The 22,076-nt window shown below is 35.7% G+C and overlaps 1 protein-coding gene and 1 long non-coding RNA gene across 2 annotated transcripts; one reads left to right on the top strand and one right to left on the bottom strand.

Moving 5' to 3' along the window:
• Nucleotides 1-726: 726 nt before the first annotated feature.
• Nucleotides 727-21,198, bottom strand: LOC147762591 (uncharacterized). The gene is made up of 3 exons (XR_015333803.1): nucleotides 21,081-21,198; nucleotides 11,463-11,541; nucleotides 727-821 (listed from the first exon to the last, which is right to left on the bottom strand). It is a non-coding gene; the product is annotated as an uncharacterized LOC147762591 (long non-coding RNA).
• LOC106171271 (E3 ubiquitin-protein ligase DDB_G0292642) lies at nucleotides 5,667-9,888 on the top strand. The gene is made up of 5 exons (XM_087010338.1): nucleotides 5,667-5,837; nucleotides 7,417-7,626; nucleotides 7,816-7,907; nucleotides 8,107-8,247; nucleotides 8,795-9,888. The coding sequence occupies exons 1-5, from the start codon at nucleotides 5,705-5,707 to the stop codon at nucleotides 9,251-9,253; spliced, it is 1,035 nt and encodes a 344-aa protein (XP_086866464.1). The 5' UTR covers nucleotides 5,667-5,704; the 3' UTR covers nucleotides 9,254-9,888.
• Nucleotides 21,199-22,076: the final 878 nt, after the last annotated feature.

Below are 22,076 nucleotides of genomic sequence, written 5' to 3'. Positions count from 1 at the left end.
CTTCCTTCCTAAAACATTTGTGGTACTTTCTACTAAACCCCCTTTTACACTGGTCGGCGTCCATTCTGCGTCCCGTAATGCGGCCTTGTTTGAGAGTAAAAAAAATAATATTTTTAAGGTGAAGACAACAGACCGACCACTGAGCGTTCATTTTGCAACCGAAGTGATGCTGGTACCTTTTCTCTACAACCATAGTGATGCCAGTTTCATGGGCCCACAAAGGGCGCAGAAAGGACGCCGGTGTCAAGCAACACAGAGTCCTACCATTCTAGGGTCCAGCGGACCCGGTCTTTTAAAACTGAGAGTCGAAATAACGGGTCCCGGACTCTATGTTCTGAGATGTAGAGTCCCCCTAGACACTCTATTTCAGTACGGAAAGTCCTTGAACCCTACGTTTTAATACTGAAAGTCCGCATTGAAGAGCAATAATGAAATATCACACTTAAAACTTGCAATTTAAAAATGACATTGAACATGATGTTAACTGATATGGAGGGAAAATTATAAGAATTAAAGGTAAAATAAACATTATTAACCTAGCTCTGTTAAAGTGTAACGCGTAGTACAATATAATATAATTGTTCGCATTTCATAAACTTTAATTTGCAGGATTATCTTTGTATGCAATTGAGAAAGAACATCACTTAAGAAATATAAATTTATTCAGAATACATAAGTTCTTTCGGTGAACTTCCTTATTTTACAAAAAAAGTTTATTTTATTAATCAGCATAGTAATTGTTTTTTTCTCCTCATTGTCCGTTGTCACCAGCATTTCCATCATCATGTAAACTTGATAAAACATCTGTGCCAGTGCTTCGTCTAAAATGAGAAAAATATAATCCATAGTTTCACATTATAAATATATTTTAAAGTACATGTAGATATCAAATCCTTTCTTGTTGATACAATTTTGCTTTATTGTTGTCCATATAATACACAATGGAAAAAACTTTAATTAAAATTTCTAATGTTATTGAGAAACATGGAATACATTGCTTTTGGGTTGATTCCATTTTAATTTAGGGTATGCAACTTAAATTAAAACTTAATATAAATTGTTAAACAAAATGAAATTAGTACATTTTCAATTACACTTCATAAGCATGTATATTTAAAAAAAATTAATTTCGTCAGTTTCCAGAAAATACACATTTTGCACAATTTGGCATTGATGCACTGTATAACGCTAGCTGTCACACATTCATGAGTGGTAGTCATTGTAGCCTAAGTCACGCGTATAGTCTAAAGAAAAGAAACGTTTTGCACAGTTTAGCATCGATTCATTGTGTACCACTAGCTTACACACATGTACGAGTGGTATTTAAATAAGTCACGCGTATATAAAGTCCAAAGCATCACAATGCAATGGGATATGTGTGAAATATATTTTAAGTAAGTCCAATTTAAAAAAAGGTATGAAATGTAATCAAAAGTGAGTATAACACATTTTATTGCGGAATGAAACACAATAAATGGACAGTAAGTTGAATATTTAACTATAAATTTAAAAAAAGAAGAGTGAAAACAGAGGCGTTATAAAGTCAACTCCAGTGAGAGACTCGAACCAACATATTGTTAAATTACTAGATACTTCCCTGTCATTGGATACCATAGTAGATTCATCACCAGTGTCTCTGTCCACTACACCACCTGGTCGTTCTGCAAACCACCGCGGTTTTGTTATATTATATTTACTTGCATCAAGGGTTTGCTTTATAATAATTCTATTATACCCAGATTGTCAATATAAAGAGCTTTTACTAAATATCTACTGTTCTACAGTAGGACCCTAGCTTTTAGACCCAGTTCTTCTGTATGACGGGCGGACTCTGTGTTTCGTGATAGTTGTCATGAAACGTAGGGTCCGGTTAAATGCAGGGTCCGGGGGACCCTGTATATTATATCCAATTACCATGATACAGAGTTTCTGTCATGGGGGACCTTCTGGTACATGACACCGCCCAGTGTAAATAGGGTGGTTAACTCCTTGAATGATCTGACCTGTAGTGACATACCCCTGTACATGTAGACTAATTACAGTGAGTGATTTCAGAAAATAATCTACAATATTAGCTATTACTGTTATTATCAAGAAGTCTACTCATCTATTTAAGCTCCAATGCCTTAATGAGTGAACCTAAATGTACCATACGACCCCCTCCCCACCCTACTTTCATAGTGTTGATGATTGTTGTACTTGATATCCTATCCTTCTTCCCGTGCCATATCAAGTTAGTAATTTTACTTACCATATCCTTAATCAGCTGATTGCAAGGTTTCGGAAGCGATATAAACAAATGAGTTAACTTTAATACGATAAGCGACTTAACGACAGTAATGTTTTTTTAACCATGCGTTGATTTCTTTTTCGATGTCTGGCAATTTGTTCTTATAATTCAGCTCTTTTTAAATATTCTGCACCAGCTGTAAATGTTACCCATAGTAAAGTTAATGTCCATTCCAATCTCCTCTCCCTACATATGATGTCCTTCCTACCAATTCCCGAACCTGTCCAGATTGCTTTTGTCTTATCAATGTTTGGCTTAAGGCCGGAGTATTTCGAAAATTGGAAAAAGGTTAAGAGCATTATTAATACTCTTCTTTGAGCCACCTACATACAGAAGCAATATTGTGTGACCAGTATATTGTAGCGGTTGGCCTCTTCTCTCCTAATTGCAACTTCCCTGATAGAGTCATTATGCCTAATTAAGATTGCCATTATTGACACAGACAGGTTAAAGATATATGGAAAACCGGTTTGCTTTGACGACAGTCACCACCTATTTCAAAAGGCAATATATTGAATTATCTCTTTGCGTATACATAAAAGTATACATAAGGCACCACTGACAACATTACACACCAACCAAGTTCAAAATACACACACTGGACAAAAGAAGTGTCACCCCCTACCTCAGAGTAATAAAAGTAGGCAGATCTTGGGTTCTTATAATGCCTGGTCTACTTATAATGTGACTAATGAGTATAAAACCGCTATACCATGGAATTGTATTGTTGGTCTTGTACATGTACAGCAAATGTTATTCCTGTCTTCCTCCAATATGGCAAGATACAGGCAATTATCTAACGGTCATAGGTGCAAGTTATTAACCTGAAGAGGCGGAATATAAGCAATGTCAGAATATCGATACAATTGAATTGTTCAGTCAGAACCGTGCAGAGGGTCTGGTCTCGGTATAGAAACACTGGATCAAGAGACAAATTGCCTCTGATGGGTCGTTCAAGAAAAAAATACTGGCCGTGAAGACCGACGACTGATTTTGATGTCCAGGTTGTCAAAGTTCGACACTGCTTGTCAGTTAACAACACAGTGGAACAATTTCACACATAAGAATGTGTCCGTGAAAATTGCTAGGCGTCGGTTACATGCTCTGAGAGTGTACAGCAGGGTAGCAAGACAAAAACAGGCAACGTAGAGTAAACTAGGGTCAACAGGATCTGGAACTGGACAGTTCATGATAATTGGTCCTATATATTTTTTTCTGATGAGTGTCGCTTTGGTCTGACCTCTGATGACAGACGGGTACTATGCTGGCAAACTGCTGGTAAAGCATTTGAACCACATGCACTGAATTTTCGAACCCGGAGCAGCATATTCATCATGGTGTGGGACTGCATCAGCATCCATGGCTTGGGCGAATTGATAGTGGTTAATGGAAACATGAATCACTAGAAATATATCGATGTTTTTGAGTCAGGCTTGCTACCATCTATTACTAACATGTTTGGTGACAGGAATTATCCATTTGTTCACCAGGATGACAATGCTCCTTGTCACAGGCCCAGAGCAGTTGATGATTGGTTTGACCAACAGGACATTCGCAGGGTGATGTGCCCTGCCCAGAGTCCGGATGCAAACATAATAGAAAATGTGTGGAATGATATGTCAAAACTTTTCACAAATGCCCGTCTAACCAGCAGAGAAACTCTGTTATATTCAGTGTTTCATGCTTGGGCCAGCATAAGCCCTGAACGCATCAGACAATTATATGAAACCTTGCTTCGTAGACTGGCACCTATTATTAGGTCACGTGGCTATGCCACTAAGTACTAATTTTGGACTTGAAACTGCATATTTTGGTAGAATGTATATTTTGTTCTCATTTTGTGATTTTTTGTGAAATTTGATGTTAATAAAATGATACCAGGAGCATGTCATTCCACAGTCATTTATCTCCCCCATTGTATTGGCTCAGTAGGGGTGACACTTCTTTTGTCCAGTGTGTGTACATACCCATCATCGGTCAAAAATGTTCTTTAAATTATATTAAGTATTAAGAATTTAATTAAATATTTTTTCCTTTTATTTTCTTCTTTAATGCCAAAGATTTTGAATTTTATCTTGATATCGGTGTTTCTGGCTCCCATTATATGAAACAGACATTATGATCGCACCATGTGACAAATGCTCAAATGAGAACAAATGAGATGAAAATAATGAGATGAGCGACATTATTAATACTTGGTGTATGTGTGCGTTCGCGGAGGGTGGAGGAGTATAGGTTAATACCCATTTAGTGTTTAAACACCTTTTACCTTCAGACAGTTTATTAGAAGTCTCTTGATTTTTCATCATTAAACGTCTAGACCAGTATCTCAGGCGGTACAAATAAACTGTTTGCACATACTTTAGGCCTTCAACGGTTGACCCAAACACTTTTCTCACTTTACGACCCAGACATTTTTCGTTTGCAAAATTTTAAAGTGCAGGATTACGGCACCGATGAAAGGCAAACATTTGTGGCGTCGTAAAACAAAAAAACTAGAAATTGCAAACTTTGTTATTACGAGTAAATATTTACAGAAATGTTTCTCGGACTTGGCATTGAGTTCACAAAGGAAAAATTAGGTTTTCGGTTGAAAACTGTACACGGAGCTTACGGACATGGCAAATGTAACCTAGGCTTAAAAAACCCGAAGTTAGTAAAAAGAAGTAAAACGATGTTCATTCTCTTCCACCAAAATTCCTTAAGTATATGCAAAATTCTTAACGATACCGTAGTTAATATTGAGGTAAATGATTGTGGGCACAGTACATACAGTATGGTTATTTGCACATTATATAGTTCTTTAGGCAGAAATTTATTATTTTAATCTCCCAAAATGATACATACGTTACTGACGCCATTTAAAGACTCTTTAGTTTATATCAATTCTGAGGCGTTAATTCTGTGTTGGTAGCATGCATTGTATTTTATTTTATAAAAGTCTGTGTCATAAATATTAAATGAGCAATCAGCTGTGTTAGTTTGCTTTATTTCAAATTTAAGACAATTAACAGCATGTGTTGACACATTACATACATACGTTAAGGCATCTATAAGTAAAACCTACTCCTTAGAGGTAAGCGTGCTCCGATACGTGCATGCACCAGCATAGGTGACGTGATAACCCTGCTGATAAAATGTGTAGAAAAGGACAGTAATTTGATAGAAAGGATGAATTTATTTATTGTTAGACCCCAGGAAGTGAAGTTTACATTTAAAACGGACTTTTTATACTAATGGATTCAGGCCTTGAACTTAAACAAGTCACAGAAATTTTTACGACTATTTAAATATTAATTGTGTTAATTATTATCTATTGGATCTTTTCATTGGGTGACAGTTGGAACACGTGACCATAACCACCGTCAAGCCTACATACATAAGTTGGTGTAGCACGTATTTTAACGATTCAACATGGTGTGGGTTATAATTGTAGGAATGACTGGCGGAAACGTCAGAATATCCTTTCCAGAATATTTGGATACAGGGAAAGTATCTGTTAAGGCATTAAAACGGAAACTAGTGGACCAATGGACAAAGAGTGTTGGTAAGTCATTTGAGATAACTGTGGCATGCGGAATACACTAAAAATTCAGAAATCAACATATCTTTAAAAAGGATTTTCGACGTGTATGTTTGTGAATGGGGAAAAGTGTTGAAAAGTTAGTTGTCCGTTTCATATGTTTAAACCATCTCTTCAATTGGCGTTTTTTTTAACTCCATGCAAAATAATGTCCCTGCTAACAAAAAACATTATGGTACCGTTATAATAATTGTCGAAAGATACGAAGGCCGCTTCTACAAAACTTTATGTTAACGTTATCTTGTGGAGTTTTATTAGTGTTTTTATAACATTTTGCAGAAGCATATAATGTTTTGAAAACTTTTATATAAATAACCAAAAGACTCCTTACGCTCTTTTAAGTGCATTTAGCGATTAATTTCAAATTGGGCTTGGGGTTAGTCGGTAAGTAGGCTTAGAAAAGTTTATTGGTAGATTACTTAATAACACTACACTAAACTAAAACCAAAAAAAAATCTTTAAAATCTTATGATACATTATATATAAATATTACATCACCCATAATTAAGCACACGACATAGGTGCAACAGAGATTGAAAAAACACGTGTTACACCTAACTTACAGCTTATAAACACTAAAAAAAATACAAAAGTGTTCCCAGCGGGCATAGTGACATTGGATCAACGTTGAAAACAGGTTGGGACGTTGATCTAACTAAATTCAACGTCAAATGAATGTTGATCTTGTTTATTAGTAGCTTAAAGTGATCTTGTTTATTAGAAGCTTAAAATGCACCAGTTTGACTCATTAATCAGATTATAAATGACCAGTCTTCTTATTTATGGTGCAAGTTTGAGTTGTGTTAGCTTAATTCTTTTATATGTATGTCTTCTCTTTTACAGCTTTTGCTATAACACTTTTGTGTTTTTTACTGTTTTTAAGCTGTAAGTTAGGTGGAACACATGTGTGTACTCAATCTCTGTTGCACCTATGGCGTGTGCTTTATTATGGGTGCTGTAATATTAATATGTGATGTATCATAAGATTTTAAGTATACAGTATAATTATAGTACTAGTTTCATGTTTCAAGTAAAAAGTTAATTTTAGTATAATTCTTTCACTTTCACTCTCTTTTAGTCAAAGTGTTTAATTTGAATCACTTTACAGCATACAAAGCATGATAGGTGTAACACGTGTTTTTTCAATCTCTGTTCGTATATATATGTGTGTGTTATTGTCCTGTTTTATGTTTTTAATTGAAATTAAACTAAAGCACGTAAATGTTTTGCGTCAAAAGTAAAAATTTGAAAAAGAACCGAAACTACCGGCTACGAGACTGCATACGATATTTATTATATTGGCTTTTGAAAATACATTTTGAACTTAATTGTGTATATGTTTGGTGAATTTTGGCAGCGTCTTTTCAATTTTTTGGCTTATATTTAACACATAGGGAAATCATTCTGATACAATTTGGGGATGAATGTCTTAAATTTCCTTTTATGATAATCCTGTGGATGAAAGTAATGATTTCTCAACAAAAGTACATGAAGTCATAGATTCAACTTTGTTGAATGATCTATACATGCTTGTACCTTTCAGAATATGAGCAAATTAAGCTTTTGTACACTGGAAAAACACTTCAAGATATAAATAATTATGGAGAGGAATCAATGCTGAAAGACTATGGTATAGAAGACGGTGCGTCCATACAGATGGTGACTCGACTTCCAGGTGGACAAGAAAAGAGATATGACCCAAAACTCCATTCAAGATTTCTTACGAAAGAAGCAGATGTTATCGCAGGAGATGGTAAATTTGACTAATATATTTTTTGATAGTCCACACTACTGAGCCTTCTTAATGTGACCCACATTTTAGGTTAACTGGTCAGGTATTTTTACTTTATTGGGCATACATATTGTGTCAACAGGTACAGGAATCATTGTAAAACTGCATAATTATTTTATATTGGTAACCTGGATGTTGTTTAATATTCAGATGATCCTTACAGTTGGCGTGGTGAAATGTCGTGCGGACATGCTGTGGACCCCGATATGTTAACTGGTCATAGTAAAAATGAACTGCAACAGGTAAGCTCTTTATGGAAATGGAAATAACCAAATCGGTTCTCTCGGGTTTAAAACCGTTATGTACATGCATGTGGTTAAGATTCACTGTTCAACAGATACTACGGCTGTGTATATCAAAGGGCATTTAAAACATTATGTACAAAACATTTAATGAAAATAAACTGCCCAAATCACTTTCAATATCCGAAGTATGTTTCAGGGTCGTTTGGATATTAAATGCCCAAAGTGCAAAGTCAACTGGGATTTTACTGAAATAAGAGAGAAGGCCTTACTTGATCAAAAGGAACGACAAGAACTGGAAATCATGTGGTCCAAAAACGCAATTCAAACGGCAAAAGAGGTAAACACATAGATACAGTATATACCCTGGCATGATATTCTAATGATTTTAAAACCTAAAAGATCTTCAAACGCGGATTTTGTTATATCGAAATTAAGACGATCAGCTCCATTAGAAAATTTTACATTGTTAAATGTCTCGAACGATGAAGATTGCTCTTTATATGGAGAACATAGCATCGATTTATTAACTGTAACTATAGTAATACGGATGCAAGTTTTAGTATGTATTTAATGTGAAAGATATTTTGATGCTTATTTTGTCATTGTTTGACGTTTGTTTCGTTTCAGTAATACTTAATAAATTTTGTTCATTCATTGGTTTATCGCAGCAGCTCTGTTTTGTATGAGTGTCATGCGCCATGTGTGTAGTTCAAATCAATGTTGACGTACACGTAAGACCACTAATTCTCTACAAAAGAAAAACTTAAAGCAGAACTAATCGGCAGTGGCATGTGGGTCAATTCATCATCAGACAGTTTTTAACTCGGAGGCATGAACGTCACACTTGCAACTTCATATAAACACTGTATAATTTAAACTTCCAGTGTCCAGGTTGCCAAAGCTTCGTTGAGCGTGGAGACGTGAATAACCTGAGAGTCCATTGTGGTTACTGCACAAAGTCGTTTGGGCGTTGTTATGATTTTTGCTGGAGATGTCTACGAGAATGGCCAAAGTTCGGTCCCGTTACTAATAAAGTAGGGTGTGGTTATTGTATTAACGAAAAAGACTCAAGTCTGTCGCTTTTAGCAAATTGTGACGAAATAGATTTGGAGAAGTGTAAAATTGGTCAAAAAGTTCCACGTGTTAGAGCATGCCCAAATTGTGGCCAACTTTGCGAGCACAATACTGAAGCGTGCAAAAATCTTACGTGTTTAGCCTGTAGGAAAGAATTTTGTTTCGTTTGCCTCCAGTTTACTCCAATTTGTCGCAAAGACAGTGATTGGTATGGTAAGTGTAGTCGGGGAGTTGCACCAAGACAGACTGTCATTCCAACTCCTAAGTAGTAAACATGTTAGTCAGTGGGAGAGTGACCTCGCACATTAATTGTGGTCGTCATTTTTTTCCTTTATGCCCCTTTAATTTTCCTGTCAATTTAAGAACGCATCTCTCTTAACTTTAACAAATATGGGGGGGGGGGTGAACGACCTTTAAGCCTTCATATAATTTGATTTCGTTATACCCCTTTACGATATTAGTTTTCAATGAAATATACTTTTTGATTTTGTCATTTTGCAATAACTTACATATAGTAATAATGTAATTGTGCTTCAATATTATCCTCTATGGAACTTTGGTGAGATTTTTTAATATTTTGTTACATAAGCATGTTAGGGCAAAGTTATTGTATAGCACAAAAATAGTAATATTTGAAATATGAATTTGGGTAGGATTCTTTCTATTATTCCATATACTCTTCCCTCAATTATATAAGTTGATTGGATTGGCGTGTATTTTTTTAGATAGAGAAACTAAATTGTCATTTTCAGAACATATTTGAATTTCGTATTTTGCAAACGTGTATGAATACCCTTTATGGACATTGTAAGCATTATCACTTCTAATACTGTTTCGGCATGAATGTATTGACACTTGCTATTGTTGAACCGTTTGCCTTTATCTTAATAAACCATATGCATTATTTTTTTGTTCGATCTGTTAGTTTCCCGTTTTATGCTATTTGCCGACTTATTATTTTTGATTGCTATATTTTTTACAATATCTACACAGTACTGCAAAAATAAACCCCTATCTTTTGCCTATCAAGAAACTAGAGCAGCTCTGACACCGTAATAAATTGACTTTAAGTGGCTAAAATATAATAATGGTATAACCTCCACTGAACGTGAGAGATACACAGAGAAAATGGAGAGTTAAGAAAAAGAACACAAAAGAAAGATAAATAACAAATAAAGAAAGAAAGTAAATCAGGTGAGAGGGAGAGAAATGGAAAGAATGAGTTATTTAAGATAGAGACAAAGAAAAGGAATAACAGTAAGAGATAATAGTGAAGGAATGAAGTGCTGGTAGGAAAAGAGAACACAGGGTTAAGTAGAAAAATGCTGGAATAAAAAACTTGATAGAAAAAAGGAGAAAAGAATGATACAAAAAATGAAATATCGAAGTAACGGTAGAGAGTGACGAAGAGGTAAATATTATTGACAAATGTATAAAAAAAAGAAAAGAAAAGAAACTGAATAAAAGAAAAAACAAAAGACAAGGGGGGAAAACAGCAGAAAAAGAATAAGAATTGGAAACAAATATGTGAGAGGATGTATTATCAGCAGTATCTATTGTTAATCCACTTGTTCAACTTACCTCTCTGTCCACTTTTGATCTTAAGAATTCGCCGCTGCAGCGCAACCGGCACACATGTATTGCTAAAGTTATTATGTAATGGTTGGTGGTACTAGTATTTATACACCTTTCGTATCGCTGTTGAGATAGTGGAAGGAAACGTATATAGTCCTATCAAATAGTAAACAGATACGAGGCGAAGCACTGGCGCAAAATACTTTTTTGTGGCACTTTCAACTTGCTTTCCTTGACATTTTATGTGAATTCTAACTTTTTTATATATTCAAAGCCTGCGTCTACACGCGTTTTCAAGTTAGATGTACAGTTCTAAACGTTATTCTCATCTCTTGTTAACATAAGCCAGTGGGCGTCAGCTTGAGGTTCGCTTGTTTTAATACATTCAACAACAGCACTATGAAAAATAGGAAACGATTTACTATGTCAAATGATAGGGTTCGTCCTCAAAATGCGGACGAAATGGGAAAAATGGGAAATACGCTTTTTGTACCTCAAACACTTTGTCTTAAATTAACCCAATAAATAAACAAAAGGGTAAAATCTTTGACCTCGGCCCATATCTAATCACTGTGTTAAAATTAGCGCACTTGCTTGGTTATTTTATAGGAAGGGGTCAAACTCTGCAGTTTTGCCGCGAGTCTTCAAAACAAGAAGAAGTATTTTGCTAGGTATTCTATGAACTATATGAAAGTTGTCAAATGGGCGGACATAGACACTGTAGATTACGAAGTGATTAAAACAGTCACATTTATAATACAGTCTAAATTGAGGAGCAACCAATTTGAGCAACAGGTTTAACGATAGATGCATTTTTTGTAGATGATGATGCCTTATTAAATGGTGCTTAACAACACGATCATCAACAAATTTTAATTATGTACAACCCTTATTGCTACTTACATATTCAGAAAATGTAAGTACATGTAGCAGAGGGTTCCTTGCCTATGGGAATTTGGTCACACCTTGAAATTGCCAATGTCTGAAATAAAAAAAAATCATTTAGCATTTAACTTCAAAACTTCAAGATATACAGCCTTTTTGGGCCTATTTTTGAACTGGAGTTGCATTTCGTCTTGCAAAACAAAATATGACAGTGCTCTTTTTTTCAAATTATGCATTATTAGATGCTTAACAGTAACATCGCCGCCAATCTTTGGTCAGTTACTACATGTATCTCAGCTAGCACAAGATTTCAGGCACACAATAATTTAAGGTCACACTTTCAAGTTGTTAATTAAGATAAAATGAAAAATTCGCAAAAGATCCCTGAATATAATTAAATAAACCACGTAGGCTGTATTTAAGCCCAGTGATAAATTTACGTAGATCTAAGTTTGAAAAACAAATAACATGTCTTTTCTTTCATGATATTTATGAGGAAAGTGCAAGCTTAGGCTATTCCTACGGAGATGACAAACGCAGGTGATTACTAATTCAACCATAATACCAGTAAATCTCTTAACACGAAGTTTCTGTATACTAAAGATGATCTGTAAATAAATGACATTTTACACCCATTAACGTCAGTATTTTTAGCAAATGAACCAAATCAAACTGTACCGATATGTTGCTTTTTAATGACAGTATTATCGTTACTTCATTCACCAAAACCTTGAAGATTTTACAACATAATTTACGTGAAAAGCCTTTAGTACAAAGCGATAAGTTAAGTTTCATGGAGTAAGACTACTTGTATATGTGAAACATCCGTTGTACAACTACATATGCTACTTGCAGAAGTGATAAACGGTGATCCATTCCTCGTGAGTGAATCCCCATTAGGTTAGTTTTTTTTTCAACTGTGACGTGTTGGATTTGAGCCGTTTCGTTCGACAAGCACAACAAAAAATGTAGGGAATGAAAAAATTATGGGTCTTGCCTCGCTTTGCTAGCTATACTTTTTTTTTTTTTTGGGGGGGGGGAGAAGTGTGTACTGCAGAAGTAAAGGGAGGGGTGTGTTCACTGTGCAGACCCCTGGATCTGCCATCACAAACGCGACATTCGTAAAAGTTTTGGTAACTAAGAACATGTTCGAGGCAAAATAAGCCCCTGTTCTCTCGGATGCAGTTCGAAGTTAGTTACTAGTGCGTCATGAGACTGAGAGATAGCGCTGGTGATACTACATGTCTGAAACTGGTTAATAAACACGCGATATAATGTTCAAATATTGACGACCTACATGCAGTATAATCAAATACACTAAAATATCTTGTTGAATCATAAAGAGCATCGAAGATATCGCATACAAAGTCCAACTACCGTAACATCGCGAGAAATATTGGTATAAAACTTATTTTCTAATTCTCCAGCAAACTAGATTAGGCATCATTGTTTCTCATAGTACACCACACAAACATTTTATGATAAGGTTGGGCTTTACCCAAGGACAGTTATAACTTTCACAGTTATATTTAAGATTAGATTGTAAAAAAGGTGTCTTAATTTTCTTTAATGAATTGCTTGTAAAGTTATTCTCTCCTATTCTTTCAGAAATTTTTTATTGTTATGAAAGTTTAAACTAACACCCGTTTTACCGGAAGATGTAAAGAGTCGGAGTCCGATGATTAAATTATATTACACATATACCCTCCTTATCTGTGATGCTGAGTTAAGCTGCAAATGCTGGGAAATGCGTTAGCTGAGACACGGCGGTGCCGGCGTATTGCGTCCCTAAAGGACAGCATCCTGAGATGCTTGCCAAAACTGTGCTGAATCTCAACGGTTTCAAAACACATATAGAATAGGTCTGTCTAACAGCATATATTTGAAACACGCCAGAAAGTTAAGTGATATGAGATGGTGAAAGGATTCGTATTATAATCTTTAACATTTCCTCATGCATACCGTGTGGCGAAACGCCCTGTTCTACAAACTGACAAGGGCAGGCATCAATGGGAACTTTCTAAGAACCCTTCGTAATATGTACTCATCTGTGCGTTTTGCCGTCAAATGCAGAAATAGCATAACAAATAGTCTCTCGTCCTCTGTTGGTGTTAAGCAAGGCTGTAATCTCAGTCCACTCCTCTTTAATCTCTTCATAAGTGACCTGCCAGAAGGGGAGACAAGATGGCGTAGAGGTTGACACGAACTCTTGGACACGGGACATAAATTGGTCTTTCTTGACATAGACAAGTGAACCCAACGTCTGATGTGATACATACTGAACAAGTGCACATCCGTGAACGAGCTGATCGGGTGGAGAAAGTACAAATAAGGTGAATAACTGATATTTTTTAACCTTATCACATAGACAGTCTGCGCGAACGTCGCATAGTGGATGATACATACTGACTACATTAAATTTCACGCAGTGCTGTCAACCTTTCAGCATGTCATCCAAACACACAAAAAACACTAAGAAGGGTGAGCCTACACCCAAACGTACGCACAGAGAAGTCTCCAATACAAGTGCTGAAGAAAATAACAGCATTATCTTAGCGGAACTAGAAGAAATAAAATCTTATATGAAAGACATGATAAACAAAGACGAACTGAAAGAACTAGTAACCACCTTAGTTACAGAAATGTTAAAAGAAATGAAAAAAGAAATGGGTTCACAAATCAGCAACATGCGAGAGAAATTAGACTTCCTGGAATTTGAAAATAAAAACCTTACAGAAAACATTGCAAGGAAAGACAAAGATTTACTTAAATTGAAAGAGGAGATAAAAGATCTCACAAAACTGAGTCTCGAGGCGGACAAACGATCAAACTACAACGAACAGTATTCTCGTAAGAACAATATTAAAATTTACGGGATAAAGGAAGAGACAAAGGAGAACACTAAGTCCGTCGTACGCGACACATTGAAGGAAGTAGCACAGATAACACTCCGGGATGATGACATTCTAGCAGTACATCGTATACCTGGGGCAAAAACACAACAACCGAGACCTATAATTTTACGAGTGAATAACACGGAGACAAAAGCCAAAATTATGAGGTGCAGAAGGGCAATGAAAACCTCGAGGCAAAACTTGAGACTGGCAGATGACGTCACAAAAAAGAACGCGCAACTTATCCAGCGCCTCGTTAGCCACCCTGAAATTGACCAAGCATGGTACTTTTATGGGTCAGTCTATGGTCGGCCGAAAGACAGCACAAAAAGGGTGAAATTTGACCTGCACGATGATATTAATTTAAAGATAAGAAACGCTTGAGCATGAACTTTATTTCTCCCTTTTCCATTTTCCTCTTGCTTTAATTTCGCACATAAAACCAATTGTCGCACAAAACTGAACGCTCTCCCATGTGCGTTTTCCTATATGTAGTACCCTGTATATTGTGTGAGTGTATGTTTGTGTTTAAATGAGGTGAGTAAGTGGATAATGGCCCTGCGTAAGACTGAGATTGTGTACGAAAGTAAAAGTGTGCACGTGGTACATGTCTGTTTGTTAAGCGATGAAAAGAATGGTGTGACTCATTGTCGTACATACATATATATCAACGAAAACGTTATGTCTGTCAATACATTAAAATGCTATTATGAGTTTTGATTTTAGTATATTATCCTTAAATGTCCGGGGGCTAAATAACTTTAAAAAAAGAAAGGGAGTATTTAGGTGGCTACATAAAAGGCCTGAAAATGTTTTCCTCCTACAAGAAACCTACAGCTCGCAGAAAGTCGAAGAAAAATTATGGCGCGCTCATTGGGGTGGAAAGGTTTGGTATAATCATGGTACTGGGCATAGCAAAGGGGTGATGATTTTATTTAAAAATAACATAGAATATGACATTATAGACACAGTTACAGACCCGGATGGTCGTCTTCTAGGCGTGAAAATTAAAATTGGTACGAGCACTTTTCTTATGTGTAATATATATGCCCCAAATCAAATAAATGAACAAGTTGAATTTTACAGATTTCTCTATAAAGAACTAGCTAAATATGAATCTGATTATGTAATTATAGGGGGTGACTTCAACTGCACATTGTCCAAGCTAGATAAACATGATGGACTGTCCACACACATTAAAGATAAAGTTATACATGAAATACAAACTATTATGAAAAAATATCATTTAAATGACACATGGAGAAAGTTCCATGGTGCAGAAAGAAGATACACATGGAAAAACTCCGAATCAAAAATTTCCTGCAGACTAGACTACTGGATAACATCTAACGAACTTATAGAAAATTGTTTTATAGAAAAGGCGGAGATACTGTACGCACCTTACACTGATCATGATGCAATATCTTTGTTTTTAAAGACAAAAGATATGACAGTTAGAGGGCGAGGGTTTTGGAAACACAATAATACTTTACTAGGAGACGAAAGATATATTAACGAAATGAAAATTGTAATTAATGAAGCAAAAAACAGATACAATTACTTAGAGGACCGTGGTTTAGCATTTGATATGATAACCATGGAAATACGGCAGTTTTCAATAAAATTTTCAAAGCAAAAATCTAAACAACATAGAGAAAATGAAAGAGACATTTGGAAAAAAATCAACGTGCTACAACCCGAGATAGACAATCAATTTAATAAAGAAAAAGCTAAAGAATTAGAAAAATTTAAGACTGAATATGATTTAATCTTAGAAGCTAAAACTGAAGGTGCAATAATGCGCAGTAAAGTGAGATGGTACGAAAAGGGCGAACGCAATACAAATTACTTTATCAACTTGGAAAAACGGAATCGGGTCAGAAATACAATTACAAAACTAGAAATTAATGATACACTAACAGTAACTAACGATAAAGATATTCTACAAGAACAGGAAAAGTTTTATGAAAATTTGTACACCTCACAGAACACTACCTTTAACGAGAGAATCTCAAACAAATTTTTCAATGTACAAAACATACCCCAAATTCCAAACGACCTAAAAATCGCATGTGAAGGAAAGCTAACCATCAACGAGTGCAAAAACGCACTCAAAGAACTTACAAAAAAGAAGAATAAAACCCCGGGTGTCGATGGGCTCTCCGCAGAATTTTACATGAAATTCTGGGAAGAATTAGGAGAGGAAATTGCAGACTGTTTAAATTTTGCTTTTGAAACTGGTCAGTTAAATATTAGCCAACGGCAGGGTATAATAACACTAATTCCCAAAAAAGACAAGGATAGACACCGTTTGGAAAACTGGCGACCTATTTCTTTGCTAAGCGTAAGCTACAAAATAGCCGCAAAAGCACTTGCAAAACGAATGGAAATGACTTTACCAACCATTATCAACAAAAACCAAACCGGGTACGTTAAAAAAAAGATATATCGGTGAAAATATAAGACTCATCTGGGATCTTATGTACTCAACAAAAAGGCAAAATAAAGAAGGGATGGCAATTTTCTTAGATTTTAAAAAAGCGTTCGATTGCATTGAATGGGAATTTATAAAAAAATGCCTGAAAATATTCAACTTTGGCCCTGAATTCATTCAGTGGTTTGACATTATGTACGCCAATGCTTCCAGTTGTATTACAAACAACGGATATTCCTCGCGATTCTTTTCAATTACAAGAGGTGTAAGACAAGGATGCCCACTGTCCGGCCCTCTATTCGTGCTGGCCGTAGAAATACTAGCCTGCGCAATACGCGCAGATCCATCCATACGGGGAATTACTATTGATCGTCATGAACACAAATTATGCCAATATGCCGACGATACAACGCTATTTCTAAATGATGTTGGGTCCGCTAAAAACGCATTGAAATTAATATCTGAATTCAAACAAATTTCTGGTTTAGAACTAAACTTGAGCAAGTCCGAAGCCCTGTGGCTTGGAAGCAATAGATTCAACGACGAAAAGCCCCTCGGGTTGCTATGGCCGGATAGACCAATAAAAGCTCTCGGAATTCATTTCTCTTACGATTACGAAAGCTGCAGGTTTCTAGACTTCGATAGTAAAGTTGATCAAATTGAAAAGCTGCTTAACCTTTGGTCCAGCAGAGACCTCACATGGATTGGAAAGATACAAATACTGAAAACATTGGGTCTGGCTAAACTGGTTTATGCTTATACAGTTCTTGAGACCCCAAATGATATTATTTTGAGGATAGATGCTTTATTCAAAAAATTTCTATGGAATGATAAAAAAACAAAATTAAAGCAAAATACATTAATAGCCCCAAAGAGTAAAGGTGGTTTAAATTTGACGCATGTGCCATCGCACGTGCGGTCTCTGAAGGCCTCAATGGTTAAGCGCATAATGTTAGCTGACAACGATGATCCGTGGGTTATAAACATACTGAAATATTTAAGAAGTGTGGGAGGAAAACTTATTTTCAGTTGTAATTATGAACTGAAGAATATTAACATTTTGGACATACCACCTTTTTACGTAGCCATGCTAGATGCATGGAGTGATTTAATACAAACAGACCCTAATAATGCCTCCGATATAAAGAAACAGATAATATGGAATAATAGATTCATACTTGTAAACAAAAAGTCAATATATCTAAGGCATTGGTCAAAAGCCGGAGTAAATTATATGCAAGATATTATAAATATCAATGGTGAATTTATATCATTAGAAGAAATAATAAATCAACACAACTTGGACATTAAGCTGCCGAATTTTCTAGAATACGAAAAAGTAAAAAAATCAATTCCGATATCATGGTTACGTAAACTTCGGGAAAATGCAGGAACAGTTGACAACACAGACTCAGATGAGATAGTATGGACTCTAGCCTCTACAAAAACCATTTACGATAAGCTAATAGAAAGAAATGTAATAAATTTACCCACAGCAAGTTTGCATCTTATCAAATCAGGCGTAAGTGAAAATGAAGGGCAGAGAGTTTTCTTGATACCATTTGAGTCTTTCAAAGAAACTCAACTACAAGTAATGCAATACAGAATAATTCACAATGTGCTGTACACAAATTCTACACTGTTCAAAATGAAAATAGTTACTAGCCCAGGATGTATTAACTGCCATATGAAAGAAACAATAATACATCGTTTTGTAGAATGTGTACGTGCAAGAAATTTTTGGATTGCATTTGAAAACTGGTGGAACATTCCGAATAACACCATACACTTCAGAAAAAATGAAAAAACTATAATGTACGGGTGTCTGTCAAGCGACCAGCGCGTAAAAGCTTTAAATTTCTGCATTATTGTGGCTAAACAATTCATAAACAAAAATTCAGAAAATCCATCAGTTTATGATTTTGAACTGTTTCTACATTTTCTTAGTCAGAAGAAGAAAATAGAAAAATACATTGCTATAAAGACAGGAAAAGAAGACAGGTTCAATACAAAATGGAAACGCATTCCTACCATAACGTGTTAAAATTTTCACCTCTAGTACGCTATAGTTGCCGTTATGTAGTTCACAACAAGCATGTATACGTGTAGTATGTATGGACGGATGAGTGAATGAAAGTAAGTCTATATATTTATGTTCTTATTTATTTATCAGTATTTAATTACCGTAATTATTATCAGTATCATATGCATTTAATCTTTGATTTTCTGTCTAAATATTTCATTATATATGTTATAGTTGCCGAGATGTAGCTCACAACAAGCATGCATACGCGTAGTATGTATGGATGGATGAGTGAGTGAGAGTAAATCTATATATTTATGATCTTTTTATTTACCTATTAGTATTTAATTACCGTAATTATCACCAGCATTGTATTACATGCATTTAATCTTTCAATCTTTGATTATCTGCTTAAATATTTTATTATATATGTATATTTTCTTTTTTTTTTTTTTTGAGTGAATAAATGCAATAAAAAAACAAAAAAACAAAACAAAACAAAAAAAATAATAAAATAAGTGACCTGCCCTCAATTTTTAACGACAGATGTGACCCAGTGTCTCTGAATAATCAAAAATTAAATTGCCTATTATATGCAGATGATCTAGTAATTATGTCGGAAAGCAATGCAGGTTTACAAACCGCAATAAATCAACTTCAGGCCTACTGCAAAAAATGGAAGCTACTAGTGAACATCACTAAAACAAAAGTCATGATATTCAATAAATCTGGCCACAAAATCCAGAAAAAAATTTCAAGTTTGGCGATATACCTTTAGAAATCTGTAGTGAATATTGCTATTTAGGACTTGTCTTTACTCCATCTGGAAGTTTCACCAAATCCCTTGAAATACTCAAATCAAAAGGGGGGAAAGCATTTTTCAAAATCCGCAATAAATTATTCACCAGCCCAGTGCCCATTTCCATGAAACTCTTTGACTCACTCATAGCTCCCATTCGTATACCTATGGCTCTGAAGTTTGGGCACCATACTTTGTCAAAAACTCAAGTAAAGACAGCTACTTCCTAATTTGTGACAAACTTTCCATTGAAACCTTACATCTCAAGGCCTGCAAAACTATCCTAGGTGTTAACCGAAAATCTCCCTCACATGCTGTCCGCGGAGAACTGGGCAGCTTCCCAATACTGACCACTGCCCACACACTGGCCCTCAAATACTGGCACAGCCTTCAATATAAAAAGTACCATGACACCACCTCCTTAGTAACTCATGCACTTCACGAAAATGAAAATTTAAACAGACTTAACACCTCAACCTGGTCAACCGGCATTAAAAATACACTGGCGCTCATTGGACGCCCTGACATTTGGGAGGACCCTTTTAAAATATCCATGACCTCACTCTCTTCCATAATAAAACCGCTTATCCAAAGCTCTTATAGTTCAGCCTTTAAAGCTCACCTAGCATCCCTGAACACGGAGGATAAAAAATTACGTACCTACAGTACCTTCAAAAAAGATTTTAAAAGAGAAATATACACACAGTTAATCCACAAACCCAAATCTACATTCCTTTGCAAATTCAGGATAAGTGCCCACAATTTGGCAATTGAAAAGGGGAGACACATGAATCCTAAAATACCCATAGAGAAAAGGCTATGCACGGTGTGCAACATGGGGTCAGTTGAAGATGAGTTCCATTTTATGATGTTATGCCCCTGTTATGCTCCACTGAGAGCCATATTCCTTAACCAGGTTAAAGATATATACTGGGCAGTGCAGCCCCTGAGTCCATCAGTGAACTTTTTATTACCGTACTGCAATGTAATGATTTTGATATTGCAAAATGCACAACTAATTTTCTTTATGATTGTTTTAAAGCTAGGGATATGAAAATTGCATCCATGCTGAATAAAACCTAGATTAACTGACGATGCAGTTTTCATATCCCCCTAAATAATAGTTAGTTTAATATAAGGTTTAGTGTAGCCTATTCTAGTTGAATCGTTTTTTTTTTTTTTTTTTTTTTTAATTATCCCTATATTGATCTTTATTGAGTAGTACTTGTACTTTCCCTGCTTTAGTCTAGACATTATATAATGTATATCAAACTGTATATGGTAATCACTCTGCGGATTACTTCTTGTATTTGTATTTGATCATGCCCGGATGTAAGGCGATTGTCAATAAACTTCTGATTCTGATTCTGATTCTGCATTTTATCAAATTAAAACACAAATACATTATGGCCACCCATAGCATACATTATATGGACAATGGGTCCAAGATGTTCACAAGTGCGAAGCGCGAGTGGATGTTACATACCCTTTGCTGGCTATCAGATGTCGAGAACAAAAGACCCATTCGTGGTCCATCTTGCATTCATGCGTGGCACGCCTGTATGTCCTTTATTTCCGACATCTGCCGTGGTCTTAGGCTATATTCAGTGACGGTCTGATATTAGTGGGTCCAGAATTTTGCTAGGGGACACGAGGATTTAAAATATTGACACACTTTGTTTAGAAAATATAAAACGGTATATGGGGTAAGTTTCGCAATTATATGTGGGACAAGGGGTGGAATATTGTATGGTTTTGCCTCTTTTTGCTGTTTTTTCTTCGTTCCTTTTGTTGTTATTGGGAAGGGGAGAGGAAGGGACATTGTAGAAGTTGAAGAGCGGCACATACCCGCGGTACCCTCCCCTGCAGCGTCCATAGGCCAAATGTTGTGTGAACAATTTAGCCGGGCTGTTCTAGCGCACCTTTACCTATTGTGAAGTTCTTGTGTTGTGAATTAGAACCTTGGAGACAGTGGCTTTCAAGTAAGTAAATAACGTTAATACTGAACCTTGTAGCATGCACTGAGAGAGAGAGAGAGAGAGAGAGAGAGAGAGAGAGAGAAAGAAAGAGAGAGAGCGTGGATAGAGCCAACTATTTGACATAAACTGTAGTTGCCCTCCTTGCGTGGATACTTTTCACGTTCCCTCATATATGATCACTCTCCAGAAAATCTGGAATATCTTTGCTTCACTATAAAAGTTACTTTACCAATTTTCGATCAAAAAAACAGCAAATGTATCAGAGGTACATGTGGATTGTGTATTTATTGTAGGCCCCATGGTGCCCTAAGCATTCCCAGCACCGAGTCTCTCCCACACCCCAGTCGATCCACGCTCGCTACCGGAACATTTAGTCGATAAAGTGTCCCACAATATCGTTACAAACCATTGCCATACTTGCGAGTATAATTTATGTTAAAAGATTTAGTTATAAAGTCTAAAATAATAATAGTAAAAGTCTAAAATGATAATTATGACGAAGT

This window comes from Lingula anatina, chromosome 4, assembly GCF_051362555.1.
Source record: "Lingula anatina isolate TDL-2025a chromosome 4, LinAna3.0, whole genome shotgun sequence".
NCBI classification, from domain to species: domain Eukaryota; kingdom Metazoa; phylum Brachiopoda; class Lingulata; order Lingulida; family Lingulidae; genus Lingula; species Lingula anatina.
Note: the sequence above shows the minus strand (reverse complement) of the source record. Positions and strands in the feature narration are given on the sequence as shown.

Coding starts and splice junctions, on each gene's coding strand:
- LOC106171271 (XM_087010338.1), top strand. CDS start 5,705: ATGGTGTGGGTTATAATTGTAGGAATGACTGGCGGAAACGTCAGAATA. Junction 7,908..8,106: donor GTAAAAATGAACTGCAACAG/GTAAGCTCTTTA, acceptor AGTATGTTTCAG/GGTCGTTTGGATATTAAATG. Junction 8,248..8,794: donor CAATTCAAACGGCAAAAGAG/GTAAACACATAG, acceptor TTAAACTTCCAG/TGTCCAGGTTGCCAAAGCTT.